This window comes from Ochotona princeps, chromosome 3, assembly GCF_030435755.1.
Source record: "Ochotona princeps isolate mOchPri1 chromosome 3, mOchPri1.hap1, whole genome shotgun sequence".
In the NCBI taxonomy this organism is placed as follows: Eukaryota; Metazoa; Chordata; class Mammalia; order Lagomorpha; family Ochotonidae; genus Ochotona; species Ochotona princeps.
Window position 1 is genome coordinate 18,565,034 of NC_080834.1, and position 17,958 is coordinate 18,582,991.

The window sequence follows — 17,958 nt, forward strand, 5'->3', positions numbered from 1 at the left end:
ATGACTCCCTCTTCCTGATGATTCTGGATTCATTACAATTTATTTCTGGATAAATTGTAGCTGTAGCTTTTAATTTATCCTAGTATAATGGGTAATGTCACTGAAGGAGATGCTAATGATGCTGAGTTTAAGATTGAAAAAGAATTTGGAATTGCATGTGATTGTATTGGCAGCCTTACATTTTTGGATAGCAACAAGTATTCCATTATCCATTGCCCCTTATAGTTTAGAATTATGCTTTTTGCTTTGATTTTCAAGTTTCATATTTGATTAGACAGCAAAGTACAGTATAAATATAGTCCTGCCAAGTCACCCCTGCCTAATGTTTTAGTCCCACATCTCTTGAACAAAACTTCAGAATTAGGAAGCATTTCATCATAACTGGAATGCCATCAGGAGAGCCGTAGCTGTAGATCTCCTTGATGTATCAGCATAGACGGCTGCTGGAAGAGAGACTCATCCACATCTTCCCAAAACAAGCCTGGGCCCAGCACAGTGGCCTAGCAGCTTAAGTCCTCACCTCGCACATGCTGGTTCTAAACCCAGCGGTCCCACTTCCATCCAGCTCCCTGCTTGGGGCCTGGGAAAGCATTGGAAGGTGGCCCAACGCTTTGGGACCCTGCACCCACAAGGGAGACGTGGAAGAGGCTCTGGCCTCCTGGCTTCAGATCAGCTCCAGTATTGTGGCTGCTTGGGGAGTGAATCATCGAACGGGAGATCTTCCTCTCTGTATGTCCAGTAAAAATATTTTTTTTTTAGAAAAACAGGACAATGATTCTAGTTCAATTGTTACTGCTATGACTGGGCATATGTAAGTTCTAATGGTTCTGAATTTCTTCTTTCCTTCTTAATTTTAGAAAGAAAAAGAACTTGAAAAACTCACAGAAGAAGAAATACACTTCAAAAGTGTGGTTCATGAGCTTTTCCAGAAAGTTGAAGAAGCGAAAAGTTCATTAGCGATGAATCGAAGTAGGGGCAAAGTGCTTGATGCGATAATTCAAGAGAAGAAGTCTGGCAGGATTCCAGGAATATATGGACGACTGGTAAAGCAGATTTATATGGGAATGACTTTAATGTTTCTTAAGACATTAGAAATGATTTTCTTACCTTGACATGAGAACTGCATGTTGAGGGGTAACTTCATATCCACCTTGTTTTAAGTGACATTCTTCTAACTTGTATTGTGTGTATTAGAAAGGCAGATTTACAGAGAAGAGACAGATCTTCCATCTGAGCTGCTTCGCTTGCCAGATAGCCAGCTAGAGCTGAGGCGATCTGCAGCCCAGGAGCCAGGAGCTTGCAGATTGATTTACTTGAAAGGCAGTTAGAAATTAACACTCGGCTAGAATTTTAGGCCATTATAACTTAAGGTTTGGCCATAGTTTAGGAAAATCAATAAAGAATAATTTTGTTAGTCAATGCTGCCGACGTCACTCCTGAGCCTCACAGAGTGGATGGGACCAGAAGTGTTCCAGAGTTCTTTTGGTGGGGGAGGGTTGGGAAGGAGGGGTGAAAATGCTTGCATGAAGTTGACCATTTGAACATCTGCAATATATGAAACCTTCGGGGTTTTTCTGGTTGGTGTTCAGCCTGTAGTACTGTCAACCCTGTTATCTCGCCTCCACTTTGACTGGAATCAGGCATTGGCTAAAATTAGTCTAAGCAGCTGGTGTATGCAGTCCCCAAGTTAACTTTCAGAAGAAGGGAATGGAGAACGGAGAAGCACAGAGCTCCCCAACAGTTTCTCCTATGTCAGTAAATGATAGTGGAGAATTCATTCATTGTTTGACCAGGAATCACAGAACTGGAGCTGGCTCTCAAAGCACAGTTGGCTAGATTGCTTTGCTCTTCATGGTATGTGTTTCATTTTGTGCTCATTCACAATTCAAATTGTATCCCTAAACTTTTTACAAATACTGATTTAAAGACTTTGTAATGATACCTCTGCAAACTTAATGTACTCCTGCAGGTTATTTTTTTTTTCAAGCTCTATCTTTACAAGTTTTAAACTAAAAGTAACTAATTTTGTGTGAATAGTATTAAAACTGAACATTTTTTGTCTATTTCCTTTCTAGTAATATGTTAATTTTTCCCTCATCTTAATTATTAGGGGGACTTAGGAGCCATTGATGAAAAATACGATGTTGCTATTTCATCCTGTTGTCACGCATTAGACTACATTGTTGTTGATTCTATTGATACAGCCCAGGAATGTGTGACCTTCCTAAAAAGACACAACATCGGAGTTGCAACCTTTATAGGCTTAGATAAGGTGGGTCTTTATTAATAAGCTACCTGTAATTCTATTTTAAAAGCCAAGTACATACTCCTTTTGATTCTCAGCTTTTCACCATTACTCGGTGAGCCCCTGATAAGTTTTGAGAATGATTTTCGGTTTGAAGATTACCATGAGAAAGAGTTTTCAGTGCTTCTACTGAAGAAATGACAGGAACCTTGCTGTGTTGAGATGACTGTCGCTGTTTAAAGAATTCCCATCATCACTAACTCATTAACAGTTGTTTGTATTCGGAGTTCCTAGAGTTTCCTTTATACAAAAGTCATTCTTAGAAATACGTTCTTCACTATATTTTTATGTATTTTTACTTTTAGATGGCAGTATGGGCAAAAAAAATGCACAGAATCCAAACTCCTGAAGATACGCCTCGGCTGTTTGATTTGGTCAAAGTAAAAGATGAGGGAATTCGCCAAGCTTTTTACTTTGCCTTACGGGATACCCTGGTAGCTGACAACTTGGATCAAGCCACGAGAGTAGCATACCAGAAAGACAGAAGGTGGAGAGTGGTGACTTTACAGGGACAGATCATAGAACAGTCAGGTAATGGGGCAGGTCTTGTTCCTTACTCTCTACGGAGTGGATGTACTCTGTTGAGGAAGACGTGTAGGCTGACTTCTCCCCTGCTCTCCAGGTACTATGACTGGTGGCGGAAGCAAAGTCATGAAAGGAAGAATGGGTTCATCGGTTGTTGTCGAAATCTCTGAGGAACAGGTCGGTGCAAAGAAAACTAGTCCATTTAGTTTGGGTGGTTTTTTTGTTTGTTTTAGGCCTACCAAGTTCTGCCATTTTAAAAAGATTGTACTCAAAGTTTAAATTGTTAAATTTTATGTAAATGATGGTGTAACTTCTACTTTGAGTTCTCGGAAAGCCTACAAATGGAATGTTAATCAGAAAGTATAGGCTTGGCATACTTGACTGAATTTGAATCCCATGGATATTTCATAATTAACCACTTACTGCTTGACATTTATTTCACAAAATAGCTGCCTTGCATCGTTTCTGTGTCATTCTTTCAGCAGAGTTCTTTTGCACGTTTCAAAATTTCAGTTGAAAAGATTTCATTGCTGTTTTGTATTCCTACAAAAATTATTTGAGACTGTCCGGGAAAAACTGTTCTGTGGCTTTTTGGCTGAGATGGAGTGTAGTTAGACGTGTTCCATTAGTGCCCTCAGGTCACCATTCAGTCACGGTTGCCTAACAGTGGGCCACATTCTGAGATCCAGCATTGCATGATTGTGTTGTTCACACATCCTGCACCTTGTAGAAGTTAGTCACGTGGCATATTCATGCGGGAGACGTATGAAGCTGTTCCTGCATAACACAGCACACTGCCACATAAGCAATAAAAGTAATTTTTAAAAAAGTAATTTAAAAAAGTATACTGTGTGCTTTGCACAATTTTTAAAAATATGTTTAAGAGGTGGTGGTAGAGACAGAGAGATCCAGTGGTTCATTCCCCAGATGGCTACAACAGCCAGGCTTGGGCCAGGCTGGAACCAGGGGTTCCATCCAGATCTCCTGTGAGTGCAGGGAACCAAAGACTTGGACATTCAGCTTTCCTAGGCACATTAGCAGGGAGCTGGATTGCAAGTGGAGTAGATGGGATTCGAACCAGCATCTCTGTAGAATTTTGGCATGTGGCGGCTTAGTGTTCCACAGCACCTGCACCAATGTTCCTAGTTTGGTGTACTGTAGTTTTGTATGTCTGGTGTCGCATGGCTTTGCTTACACTAGCATCACCACACACACGAGGACTGCATGGAGCTGTATGACATTAGGGCAGGTGTAAGTCACTAACCCGTAGGGCTTTGTCAGCTTCATGACAACCTTAGGGGACTGTTACTCTTGTATATTCAGTTTGTCATTGAGCAAATGTCATGTTGTACCACAAAATTTCTAATTTTTTTTCTTAACCTGAACACTTTTCTTAAAAATACTATGCCTTGATTTTTTTTCCCAATATTTTAAAATAGTTTATGTGCTGTCACCCAGGTGTTGAAATGCTGTCCCTTCACTGAAATGATAGGTTGTCTTTCTCTCGGAATAGAATTAGAGATAGTAGTTAACTTGGTCAGTTTTGTTCTCGTTTGAGTTTTCTTCATGCATAAGTTGACTTGAACATCTGGAATGACTTGGGCTAAACTTGCCTCACTGGCATTTCTTTTTTCTTAACAGGTAAATAAAATGGAATCACAGTTGCAGAGAGACTCTAAAAAGGCAGTGGAAATCCAAGAACAGAAAGTACAGCTTGAAGAGGCCGTGGTTAAGTTACGGCACAGTGAACGAGAAATGAAGAATACACTGGAGAAGTTCACTGCGAGCATCCAGGTACTTTGTGTGTGTGTGTCCCTGTTAGCTCAAATTATGATGATGAGCAGCCGTTTAACAGAACTGGTTAAAACACAATGGAGGAGGAAAGTGATCTTGAGGCTTTTCTTTCTAAGTTCTCCTGACGATGCGATATTTCTGCTGCATCTCAGCCAGTCCTATTGGCTATCACCTTTTACCTTGTTTTCAAACTGGGAGATTTTCTTGACTCCGAAAAGCAGGTGAATATGACCTAGTGAGGTAGACAGTGTGGGAGTTATTCTTGCTTTTGTTTCAAGGTGTTTCAGAAAATGCCCAGATTATCATCACCTTCAATTGTGATGGACATTTCTAGTTTGCATGTTACAGGGCTTGTGGGGGAGTCCAGACAGCAGTAGGCTGTGGGGAACCGCATGTGTTTATGTATATGAGTGGAAAATAAGGTATATTTCTAAAAGTGCATGGAAATAGAATGAAAATATCAGTTGATTCTAAAAGGTTTGATTATTTGGGTGGTGGCCTAATGGCTAAATCCTCACCTTGCACGCACTGGGATCTTACATGGGCATCAGTTCGTGTTTCTGCTACTCCACTTCCCATCCAGCTCCCTACTTGTGGCCTGGGAAGCAGTCAAGGATGGCTCAAAGCCTTGGGACCCTGCACCCGTGTGGGAGACCTTGAAGAAGCTCGTGACTCCTGGCTTCGGATCGACTCAACTCCAGCCATTGCGGCCACTTTGGGAATGAACCAGCAGATGGAAGATCTTCCTCTATGTAAATCTCCTTCTGTCTGTACATCTGCCTTTCCAGTAAAAATAATCTTTAGGAAAAAAAAAAAAAAAGACTTAATTATTTGAAAAGCAGAGTGGGATTAAGAGATCTTCCATACACAGGCGCATTCCCGGGGTGGCCCCAATGGCTGGGGCGAGGCTAAGCTGAAGCCAGGAGCCAGGACTCAGCCCGCAAGTCCGTGTGGGTGCAGAGGGCTCAGCAGTGGCTCCACAAGCTGTAGCACACTGGCTCATTATGTGTGGCTTTTCAAAAGGACAATGGGAAATACATACGTTGAATTATGAGTGGATTTAAGTTTATTTTACCCCAAAATCTGTTTTGATTTTATTTTAATGCTTTGAGGTTCTTTATGCATGTGGCTTTTTCATGTGACGTTAGCACATTTCTTCCCAAGTAAGAGATAAATCTGTTCTCCGCTGCTTTGGATTATTTGGTTTGCATTGAATTTTGGTAATTTTTTTCTGTTGTTCTATAAGGCAGCTGTGTTGAAAATATCTTCGTACAATAGGTAAACCATCATTCAACTATTTCCTTAGGGTAGTTTTCTAAAATTATAAGAATTAAATGACATGTGTACAACGTTTAACATATTTGTTGCATAAAACCAAATTATCCACAAACTTGGGCTGCTCGTGCACTACTAGCAGCACATGCAACTCGCTGCCTTGTGAACTTAGTCACATTTATCTTTATAAATTATACGTACATGTTTTTATTTTTACACATACAATTAGAAATGTATCTAGTACTCCTTAGCGTATAATCTTTCTGGCTCTGGACCAGTCGTCCTCCGTTGGCCTCTCCACGCATCCTCCTGTCCAGCTTCCCTATCCCACTCTTGGGTGCTGCAGAGCAGACGCCTGTGTCGTCGGTTTTCTCTCTGGCTTCTAGTTGAGCAAATGGAGGAAGCTGCAGGAGATGAGAGGTGGCAGGAAAGGCCTGTCTGCTCTGCCTGGTCGCCTCTTGCCAGGTCCCCAAAGCTGCAGTTCCTGGTGGGCGGCGCAGCCCAACTCATTGGATCCCTCTGCCATGCTGGCTGGCATAGGCACATGAGCTTCTCTGGGGGGCTCTTGGTGCCTTGAACATGTTTCACCTTTTTCTGTATCTCTGGAGACCATCCCCCCATTAAATCCGCTTCTTCTGATGGTGGCTTCAGAGTCGATTCCGAATAAGCTCAGTAGGAAGAGATTTTTTTTTGCCTGTTTTTATCCCTGTCCTTCAACACTGCGATACACCCTCAGTCAAAATGTATAGACAAACAAAATGAGTTGGCAACTTTCTATTAAGCATTTGAATGGGGGCTTGCATTGATTCCAAATGGGTTGAAGCATTTTTCATTGTTAGGAAGATATCTGTAGTTTGTTACATTCAAAGGTAAGTGTTGTCTATAAAAATGTGATTTGTGTATATACTACCTGATTGCTTCACACTTAGAATCAGAATTTGCTTCAGTCAGTGCTTGTTGAATCTACAAATTTACCTGACTAAATACAAAACAAGAAAAATGAGTTAAAGTCCTAGATAATTATACTAATGATTGTGTTAGCCAGAAATACTGTGATGATACCCTTTATTCTAAGCACTTAGTGCACTCTTTTCCCCAAATTGAAATGTAATTCACATGGTATATTTTAAAATGTATTTTGTGTAGTGCTTTTAGTAGAGTTACAAAAATGTGGTACTTCATCTCCATTTCATCCAGAAAATGTAAATCACCCCGATAAGGAATTCAAAAATGAATTACACCGCATTTTCCACACATCCCATTCCTCCGGAAACCATTCTTCTGTTTGATTGCCAAGGTTTCCCTGTTTGTAACATTGCATGAAGGTGGAGCTGCACGACATGTGGCCCTCTTGAACACAGCGTGGAATTTTTTTTTTTTAAAAGATTTTATTATTATTGGAAAGCCAGATATACAGAGAGGAGGAGAGACAGAGAACAAGATCTTCCATCCGATGTTTCACTCCCCAAGTGAGCCGCAACGGGCCGGTGCGCGCCGATCCGATGCCGGGAACCAGGAACCTCTTCCAGGTCTCCCACGCGGGTACAGGGTCCCAAGGCCTTGGGCCGTACTCAACTGCTTTCCCAGGCCACAAGCAGGGAGCTGGATGGGAAGTGGAGCGGCCGGGATCAGAACTGGCGCCCATATGGGATCCCGGGGCTTTCAAGGCGAGGACTTTAGCCGCTAGGCCACACCACCAGGCCCCACAGCGTGGAATTTTCAAGGTGTTCACATATTGCACATAACACTTCGCTTTTACACCACTGTACATTTGCATCATTTTATGAATGTATAGCTACTTCTAACTATTACAAATGTTGTCATAAATATCATATGCAAATTTGGTATGAACCCAAGTTTACAATTCTTCTGAATACTCAGAGTAGAATTATCGAGTCACACGGTTGCTGTGTTTGAGGACTGCCAGGCTGCTCTCCATGCACACTCCACAGCAGCGCAGGAGGATGCTGGAATGTCTACATTCTCACTAAGGCTGTTGAATGCTAGCTTTCCTACTTGGGGCAACTGGCATAGCTTTCCTAGTGTTTGCATTTCCCTAATTATGATATTGGATATCTTCGGGTGCTTCTTTTCCATTTGTGTACCTTCCTTGAAGAAATTTGTAGATTTTCCCATACTTTTTATTTTGGGTTGTTTTTTTGCTGTTGATATTTAGGAATTCTTTATATAATTCTTTATATATTCTGTAGACAAGTTTGTAAATATTTTCTCATTTTGTTGCATATAATCCTCTGATACACAGGTTAATTAAAGCCGATTTTATCACCTTGGTTGCTTTTGCTTCTGATGTTATGTATAAATTGTTGCCTAATCCAAGTCCAAATTTGTAGCTGTGGTTTCTTCTAGTTTTGGGTCCGTTTGTAACTATTTCACCTATTTTGTATGAAGCACCAGGTCAGAGTTTACTATCTAGATAACTAGTTGTATCAGCATCATTTGTTGTAAAGACTTGCTTTCCCCCACTGGAGTTCCTTGATGCCTAATGTTGGCTAAATTATGCACCACACCTCCTTGCCACCTTCAGCCCGGAAGGTATCCTAACTAGCTAAGGTGAAAATATATTGAGGTGGCATGGTCCTGCAATCTAATATGGCGAATGACCTTATAAGATTACTGTGTCAAAGCAAGGTAATAGGAAAACACTTGGTGGTGATGAAGAAGTTGCAATTAATGAAATTTCCATGTCAAGGAATAATACAGCCAGCCAGGGAAACTAACTGGGAGCTATGGAGTGGCAAGAAAGTCTATTTACATATTCAGGGCCCATGTCCTCAGAAATAGGATACAATAAATTTCTGATTTAAGTCACACAGTATCTACTGTTACAGTAGTTATATAAAAATTTATTTTGGGAGTTGAGCGCGATGGCTCAACTGGCTGATCCTTTACCTCCAAGTGCCAGGATCCCATAGGGGCTCATGTTTGTGTCCCTGCCATCCCACTTCCCATTCAGCACCCTGCTTTTGGCCTAGGAAAGCAACAGAGGGCTAAAAGCCAAAGGCCTAAATCCTTGGGACCCTGTTCCTGTGTGGGAGACCCGGAATAAGCTCCTGGCTTGGGGTCAGATCAGCTCCAGACCTTGCGGCCATTTGGGGAAGTGAACCAATAGATGGAAAGTCATCTCTCCTCTCTGTCAATCTGCCTTTCCAATAAAAATAAGTAAATCATCTTTAAAAGTTTATTTTGGTACGGGCCCGGCACTTCCCATCCAGCCCTATTCATGGCCTGGGAAAACAGTTTTGGATAACCCAAAACCTTGGGACTAAACACCTGCATGGGAGACACAGTTGAGGCTCCAGACTCCCGGCTTCAGATCGGCTCAGTTCCAGCCATTGTGGCTGTATGGGGAGTGAATCTAATCGTGTCCTCGCACCCTGGCCATAGCTTAATCCTCCCCTTGCAAGCACCAGGATCCCATAAGGGTGCTGGTTTGTGTCCTAGCTGCTCCACTTCCCATCCAGCTCCCTGCTAGTGGCCTGGGAAAGCAGTAGAGAATGATCCAAAGTCTTGGGACCCTGCACTCGTGGGAGAACCCGAGGAAGTTCCTGGCTCCTGGCTTCGGATCGGCGGAGCACCATCCATTGTGGTCACTTGGGGAGTGAATCATCAGACGGAAGATCTTCCTCTCTGTATCTGACTTTGCAATAAAAATAAAATCTTTTAAAGAATTTATTTTGGTGCCCAAAAAGACTAAATTTATGCAATATTATTTCAAGCTTTATTTGAAAGGCAAGAGCTACACGGCTGGGGAGAATCCTCTATCACTGTTTCACTCAAATGGCTGCAACTGCTGTAGCTGGACCAACCTAAAGCCAAGGTTTTCTTCCACATCTCATTAGCAGGGAGCTGGATAGGAAATGGACTCCAACCAGCACTCATGGTGGCACCAGAAGCTGCAACCTTACACGCTATGCCACAGCACCAGGCCCATATGCAGTTTTTTCAGAATCCATATATTCCATGAACTTCAACACCTGAGCTTGTACACTATTTGATGTCAGTTGCTATTCATTTTATTATTTCATGTTTCATACCCTTTTTCTGTTAATGTTTGCCTCTTAAAGATTTTTAGTACCTTCTTTCAAAGTTTGGAATTTTAATGCATATGTATAACTTACTACAGATACTGACCATAAATACTTACATATTTCTGTAGCGTTTATCAGAGCAAGAAGAATATTTGAATGTCCAAGTTAAGGAACTTGAAGCTAATGTACTTGCTACGGCCCCTGATAAGAAAAAGCAGAAATTGCTAGAAGAAAATGTTAGTGCTTTCAAAAGAGGTATGTGTGTATACATATTTCAGTTGTTTCAACCAGAAATGTTAAAAGTTTTCGGTGTTTAAAATATCAATTTATAACAAACACAAATATTATGTGTAAGTTGTTATTGACTTTTACTGTTCATAGCTTCTTTTGGCATAGAAAGAAACTAAAGCATGAAGCAATTATCTAATTTGCCCATGAGAGGAATAGTCTGATTCTATAACCCAGTCTTTTTAAAGATTTATTTTTCTCTGAAAGACCAGAACTTTGCAGACGGAGGAGAGATGGAAAGTTCTTGGATCCACTGGTTCACTCTGCAGAAGACCAGAACAACCAGAGTTGAAGCCAACAGGAGCAGGAGCTTCTGCCCAGTCTCCCACGCAGGTGCAGGGTCCCAAGGCTTTGGGCCATCCTCAACTGCTTTCCCAGGCCGCAAGCAGGAAACTGGATGTGTAAAAAAAAAATTATTAACAGAATCATTGAGATGCTGAAGAATCTCAGAATTGGAGGCCTGGTGCAGTGGCTCTGTGACTAAATCCTTGCCTTGCACGCACCAGGATCGCTTGGTTTATGTCCCAGCTGCTCCACTTGCCAACCAGCTCCCTGTTTGCAGCCTGAACAAGCAGCAGATATGGCCTATAGCCTGGGACCCTGCACCCGCATGGGAGACCCAGAAGATGATCCTGGCTCCCAGCTTCAGATCCGCTTCTTGCGGCCATTTGAGGAATGAACCAACAGATAAGATGACCTTTCTCTCCATTTTTCTTTCTCTCCATAAATATGATCTGTTTTTTCAATAAAAATAATTTTTTTTAAATCATTATCTTCCAAGTTGCACTCAGATAGAAGCTCCTGGCTCCTGGCTCCAGCTGTTGTGGCCACCTGGGGAGTAAAGCAGTGGATGGGAGACCTTTATCCCCCTCTCTGTAAATCTGCCTTTCCAATAAAAAAAAAAAATCTAAAAAATTTGTTAATGAGTTTTAAATTGAACATTCAAGAATAATTTCCAGAACTACTCTGCAAAACCAGTTCAGCAGAGTACCTTTTAAATTTTGAGTTATCTCACAACAGCAGAAGTACTTTACACACACTGTAACCCATACCACTAAAGTGAAGGCCAGTGCTTAAAAACCACTGCCTATCAATAATTATAAAACTGTTGACAGTAGAATTTTTAACAGCATCACATAAAATCCAATTTTCTGTGTGCTTGAACTATCCAGTTAAGCACTGGCACCTTCCAGTTTCTGCAAGTACTTGTGATTGAATGGATCAAAGTTATGCTTAAGTGCCAGCTACACAGGAGTCTCAGAATGTTTTAACTTCTTCCCTGGTTTGATTTATTTGAAAGGCAGAGTGGCAGAGGGGTAAAAACAGAAACCATCCATTTGGATCTCATTCCAACTACCCACAAAACCTTGGGCTGAGCCCAAGGAGAAGCCAGGAGTGGAGTCGGGGAACTCCAGCGTGGTTCCCCCCTTGGGTGTGAGGAGCCTGGTAAATTGAAAGGGCCCTGCAGATGTGAGGTTCCAGAGAAAAGTGGTGTTGCAGCTGAGCCAGAGTATTAACCGTGTCTGTTAGGACAGTGCTTCTCACTTTGAAGAAAGGTGTTCTTTTAGAAGATGCTGTTACCAAATGTCAGATTTAACTAACAAGTAATGCTCATTAGCATAGAAACAAGTTTTTTTTTAATTTTTTAAATTTCAGAATACGATGATGTGGCTCAGAAAGCTGGTACTGTGGAAGCTGAGGTGAAACGATTGCACGATATGATTGTAGAAATCAATAACCACAAGCTCAAGGCCCAACAAGACAAACTTGATAAAATCAATAAACAATTAGATGAATGCGCTTCTGCTATTACAAAAGCCCAAGTGGCAATCAAGACAGCTGACAGGTAGAGTATGCGTTCTGCTTTGCCTGCCTGCCTGCCTTCCCAGCACACTGGAACAGGGGCTGAGTGTGAGTTTAGCGCTTACTAAACATTTCACTAGCAGCCCTAATGATGCCCTGGTTTTAATAGAACTTTAATAAGGGGGAGAAAAATGGATGAGAAATTTTGTGTCAGGACTGTAGGTTGGATGGTAACCTGTAGGTTGGAAGTTTCATTTAGATTGAGTTTTTAATACAATTCTTATTCTGCGAATGTTTGCATGGCATAAAACTAATACAAAAAAATGGTTCAGTAAATCAAATTTTAAAATCCATGATAGGAAAAATATGTCACACTGAATGTCATGAAAAGTTGTTTTAAGTTTTCAGCAGTAGTGTGACATCTCCTTTTCATGCCACTTAGAAATCTTAAGAAAGCACAAGAGTCTGTCACTCAAACAGAGAAGGAAATAAAAGACACTGAGAAAGAAGTGGAAGACTTAACAGCACAACTGAAGAGTCTTGAGGATAAAGCAACAGAGGTCATCAAAAACACCAATGCTGCAGAGGTAACGTTGGTTTATGCTGGACAAAGGAGGGGTTAACGCCAGAGCAAGCAGAGTCGGGTGCACTCAGTGCCTTGGCTACAGTAAGCACAAGATACATTTAAAAACAGTGGAAACTGTCGAAACTTTGTATGAAGTAAAATGTTTTGTCAGTTTAGAATACAAAAATTAGGAGGTCAGGCCAATTTTATCTGGGGAGTTCTTGCTTTTCAGGAGTCCTTGCCAGAGATCCAGAAAGAACACCGCAATCTGCTTCAGGAGCTGAAAGCGATTCAAGAGAACGAACATGCTCTGCAGAAGGATGCACTCAGCATCAAGTTGAAACTGGAGCAGATAGATGGCCATATTTCTGAACATAATTCTAAAATAAAGTATTGGCAAAAAGAGGTGAGTTCTTCAGCCATTTTGTTAACTGTGAATGAATCGGTTGGGGAGGTAGTGTCCTCGTCCTGTGCTGCCGTTTTTCAGATCTGAAGGGAATCATGGGCAACATAGTAATACATGGGAAAGTCTGATGGTCAGAACGAGGCAACTGCCTTTTCCCACCAGGACTTAACTGAAGATTTAACAAAAAATGACTACATGAACCATTTGGAATGCTACAGCTGTTTTTCTTGAAATCCTGTGAAAATTAGCTACATATAACTTTATAGTCATGATTGGTCATTGATTTTGTCATAACAAAGTGACTTTTCTAAATTGAATTTTTAGATCTCAAAAATATCACTGCACCCCATTGAAGATAATCCTGTTGAAGAGGTTTCCGTCTTAAGCCCAGCAGATCTTGAGGCAATCAAAAGTCCAGACTCCATAACAAATCAGATTGCGCTTTTGGAAGCTCAGTGTCACGAAATGAAACCAAATCTTGGTGCCATTGCAGAGTATAAGAAGAAGGTATAAATTGTTTATATCTAACAGAACTTAGCCCAAATTCTGGCTTTTAATTTTGCATAATAATGTAAGGTCCTGTCTCACGTTTATATCTGAATTGATTTTCTCATAATATTCACAGGAAGAATTGTATTTGCAACGGGTAGCAGAATTGGACAAAATTACTTATGAAAGGGATAACTTCAGACAAGCATATGAAGATCTTCGGAAACAAAGACTCAATGAATTCATGGCTGGTTTTTACATTATAACAAATAAATTAAAAGAGAATTACCAGATGCTGACCTTGGGCGGCGATGCGGAGCTGGAGCTGGTGGACAGCCTGGATCCTTTCTCGGAAGGCATCATGTTCAGGTCGGGAGCTTTGAATGCCACTGCTTCTGTCCCTAGATAGTAGCAGTTCAGTTCTTTCTGATCAAATAAACTTACTCCACTTCTCCACAAACTAGAAAGTACTCTCATTCTTGAAGCTGCTGGGGGTAGAATTTGAAGGTTAAATCTCCAACATGCTCTGATAACAGTGTTTTTGTGCTGGTAGCTTATTAAGTGTAAACAATGGATTTCAGCTGTGATTTGAGTTTAAAAAATAGTGCAGGAAGTACTTAGCCTGCTCTTTGAATTTTAAACTTTGGTGTTTGAATTTATCTTCCAATAACTTCTTCATATCCTTTTTTAATTGACACGTAGCAGTGTGTATGTTCATGGGGTTCAGTGTGGCATTTTAATTTCAATATACGATGGCCTATCTGTCCTCTTGGGCTATTTGTGAAGAGCAGATTAGAGATTGTCACGGAAGAGGGTGGTAGAAGTTAATTATGGAAAAAAATCCACTAAGCCGCACAGTAATGAGATTGTCTTAATGATTTCAGTGTCCGGCCGCCTAAGAAGAGCTGGAAGAAGATCTTCAACCTTTCGGGGGGAGAGAAGACGCTCAGCTCCTTGGCCTTGGTGTTTGCTCTCCACCACTACAAACCCACTCCCCTGTACTTTATGGATGAGATTGACGCGGCCCTGGATTTTAAAAACGTGTCCATTGTTGCATTTTATATATACGTAAGTAATCAGATAGGGTGGTTTCATTCTACAGTATTTGTGGTCCCTTAAATATTACACGTGAGCTTTTTCCTATTCTCTTTGTCCTCTGGTATGTATGGGGAACAAAAATATTCCCAAATACACCAAATATTCCTAATTTAGACATGTAAGATACAAACTGGTTATGCAAAAAAGATCCCATCTAGAACACCAGATCTTTCTATAATTTTTTTCCACTCGGCAGCTTTTAGGCAATCATGCTTCCAAAAATAAGCAAATTCCTCTCAAGCTCAAGTAGTTTTATTAATTATCCATTCCTTCCTGTTCACTTTAATTATTAATGTTGAATTTATTGCCCAAATAATATTTGAGGGAGGTAAAGCTTGATCCTCCTGCTACTACTTAATGTTCTTATTCTTTCTCTTTAGGAACAAACCAAAAATGCCCAGTTCATAATTATTTCTCTTCGTAACAACATGTTTGAGATTTCAGATAGACTTATTGGGATTTACAAGACGTACAACATAACAAAAAGCGTAGCTGTCAACCCAAAAGAGATCGCAGCTAAAGGACTGTGCTGAATGTGTTCAGAGTGAAGACTTCACACTCAGTGGGTGTACGTTTCGTGTATTATATTGCTTAATTTCTATTCGTAACAAGCTGTATGTATATTCCTAAACTAGATCATAAATCTTGTTTCTATTTTGTCCTGTAAATTAAGTCGTAAGTCCAATAAAATATTCTTTGTACAAGCTTTTCAATAATTGTGAGGGCTTTTGTTGTTTTGCTTTTTCCAAGACTCAAAGCCCTTACTCCCCAAATGTTTGAGGAGCCAGGAACTCAGTCCTGGTTCCCACATGGTGTTGTGTTGTCTTTAGCAGGAAGCTGTAACTGGGAGAAACAGACACTGAACCCAGGCACTTGATATTGAGTATGGGTGTCCTGTGTGCATTGCTAACCTCAACTCCCATGACCTCCAGCAACAACTCAACCTTCTTAAAACTGCATTTGAAAAGCAGGGGCCGTTTGCTGTGGGGCCGACTGGGGGCGTTACCTTGCCCCTGCTGGCTCGGTTTGAGATGTATTTCAGACACGCAGTTGGTGTGATCAGGTGCAGCATGCCTGTGGACCTTCGTCCAACCCTGCAGAAGCTTCCCTACTCGAGCACATTGTTAAAGCATTCCACTGAATTGTCGATTTAGGTGCTTGCTATATAAATAAACCAATCATTCCGAATTTATGAAGAATTTAGACAGTTCTAAAAGTTTAGCCTTTTTAAGATTTCTTTAAAAGATCAAGATCTTCATCCACTGCTTCTTGCCCCAAGTGGGCATTGCAGCCATGGTGGAGTCAGACCAAAGCCCAGAACAGTCCAGGTCTCCACACAGGTGGCCAGGCCCAAACACTTGAACCATCTGTGCTTGGGATGAGAAGCTGGGCCATCCACTGGGACGTGAACAGGTGGCCACATAAGATGCCTGGCAACACAAATGGTGGTTTTGCTTGCTATGCCACAATTTCAGCACTGTTAGCATTTAAGCAAGCTACTAAACAGTGTCTGAACATGATTAGGCTAAGTGACAAAGATAACTATTCATGCTTCACTAAAAACTGTACTTCCTTAATAATACATGGAAGTGCTGTTTATTGCATTCCTCATGTTACCCTACTGGGAGTATGTTGCACCCACTTCACTTTCAGAAAGAATTTTAAAGAATAGCTTCACTTGGACCTTTTCATGTATTAAAAATCCAGTAGTGGCATAGTGGACCAATCTACCTGCTACATGTATGAGCACAGATTTGAGTCCTGACTATTCCTCTTCTGGTCCTGCTCCCTGCTAATGTGCCAAGGCAAAGCAGCAGAGGCTGGCCCAAGTTCTTGGACCCCTTCACCTACTGGGAAGATCTAGATGAAGCTTCTAGCTTGGGGGATAAACTAGCAGATACAAGACCTTTATCTCTCTATGCCTTACAAATTGGAAGTTCGTGTTTGTAACAGGAATGTACACTAGCCTAAGTTTACAGCAAGATTTGTTATCAAGACATTAAGGTGGCAGGCCCTTAATGGAGTAAGCTGTTGGCATACTGGCATACCGCGTTGGGAATGCTGGGTTGAGTATCCTGCAACACTTCTGTATGGCTCCCTGCTGATGTCCTAGGAAGTACTTGGGCTTAAGGGATACCCTGGCTCTTGGCGTCCAGGTGAGCCAGCTCTGCCCACTGACAGTCATTTGAATGGAAGATACCTCTCCCTCTCTGGACTTCTCCTTTCCTGTTTAGATTTTAATTATAAATTGCTATGGTTATAATTAAGTCCTTTGCCATTGATATCAACGTAATGCACTTTTGACTACATTTCAGTAACCAGTGTAGCAGAGTACTGAAGTGATGATTTAAAATATATTTAGAAATCATGATTCTAAGTACCTTATTAAAACAACTCAATGCAAATTAATTTATCAAAATGTTACATACTTGAGTACTCGTGCTAGTAAAAATAGAATAAAAACGTAAGTCAGTTACATCCTTAGCTATTCATGCACTTAATAAATTAATCAAAAAAATTAATCAAAAACAAGGTTTGTCTTAAAAACTGGTATAACAAAATGTCAAAAATGTCGATAGTAAACATACTCGTAATTTTACAGATCACTACTACAGGGGCCAATGCTGTGGCTTCACAGGCTAGTCCCTCCACCTTCAGCACCTGCATCCTATGTGGGTGCCATTCATGTCCTGGCATATTACAAATTCAACACAACTTCTCAGATATTTTATATGATGCCATTAAAATCAACAGTTTGGAACATACTACCAAAACAAATGTTCTGATGTGACATTTTGATTTTTAATTAAAGAATGTATTTGATAATACAAAAAAATTATACAAGCTAAAGAATGTTACAAGCATTAGAGAATATCATTGTTCCCTAACAAATCATTCAAAAGCAATAAATCTGGAATTAATGTGAGCAAATACTGTAAGGTTCATCAATCTACTGAACACATTTGAAGTGTGAGCCCAGGTAGCTCTGATTCCAAAAGATTTAAACAAACCCCTTACCACTTTTTGTTCCTTTGAGTTTAAACCTAATCACCATCCTATTCTCCCAATCAAAAACAGGAAGCACTTCAACCTACAGCTACCCCGCCCTGATCACGCCCGAGCTCACCTGCTCTGGGAACCTGCTGCTGCCTGGAGAAAAGCTGCCAGCACATCACAGCAGAGGCCTACACACCGGCTATGTTGCCATCTTTTAATCCAAATGTTGGAACTGCAAAGTCAACCACTGTGTTACACTTAAGTAACAAGAGACAGTGTAGGCATAAAAATGCTTCACTCACAACAGCCTTAAATCTATCAAGTCAGAAAAAAGTGGAAATGTGTTGGTATTATAATTAAGTCA

The 17,958-nt window shown here is 40.9% G+C and overlaps 1 protein-coding gene across 1 annotated transcript in view; it reads left to right on the forward strand.

Annotated features, from left to right (window-relative positions):
• SMC4 (structural maintenance of chromosomes 4) overlaps nt 1–15,303 on the forward strand; it is a 30,714-nt gene extending 15,411 nt beyond the window's left edge. The window contains exons 12-24 of the mRNA XM_058661500.1: nt 858–1,043; nt 2,111–2,272; nt 2,611–2,836; nt 2,928–3,007; nt 4,472–4,624; nt 10,077–10,203; nt 11,893–12,082; nt 12,482–12,626; nt 12,837–13,010; nt 13,335–13,517; nt 13,636–13,868; nt 14,384–14,567; nt 14,978–15,303. Coding sequence (XP_058517483.1) covers nt 858–1,043; nt 2,111–2,272; nt 2,611–2,836; nt 2,928–3,007; nt 4,472–4,624; nt 10,077–10,203; nt 11,893–12,082; nt 12,482–12,626; nt 12,837–13,010; nt 13,335–13,517; nt 13,636–13,868; nt 14,384–14,567; nt 14,978–15,130 — 2,196 coding nt within the window. The 3' untranslated portion in view covers nt 15,131–15,303. The remainder of the gene's footprint in view (nt 1–857; nt 1,044–2,110; nt 2,273–2,610; nt 2,837–2,927; nt 3,008–4,471; nt 4,625–10,076; nt 10,204–11,892; nt 12,083–12,481; nt 12,627–12,836; nt 13,011–13,334; nt 13,518–13,635; nt 13,869–14,383; nt 14,568–14,977) is intronic.
• The last annotated feature ends 2,655 nt before the right edge of the window (nt 15,304–17,958 follow it).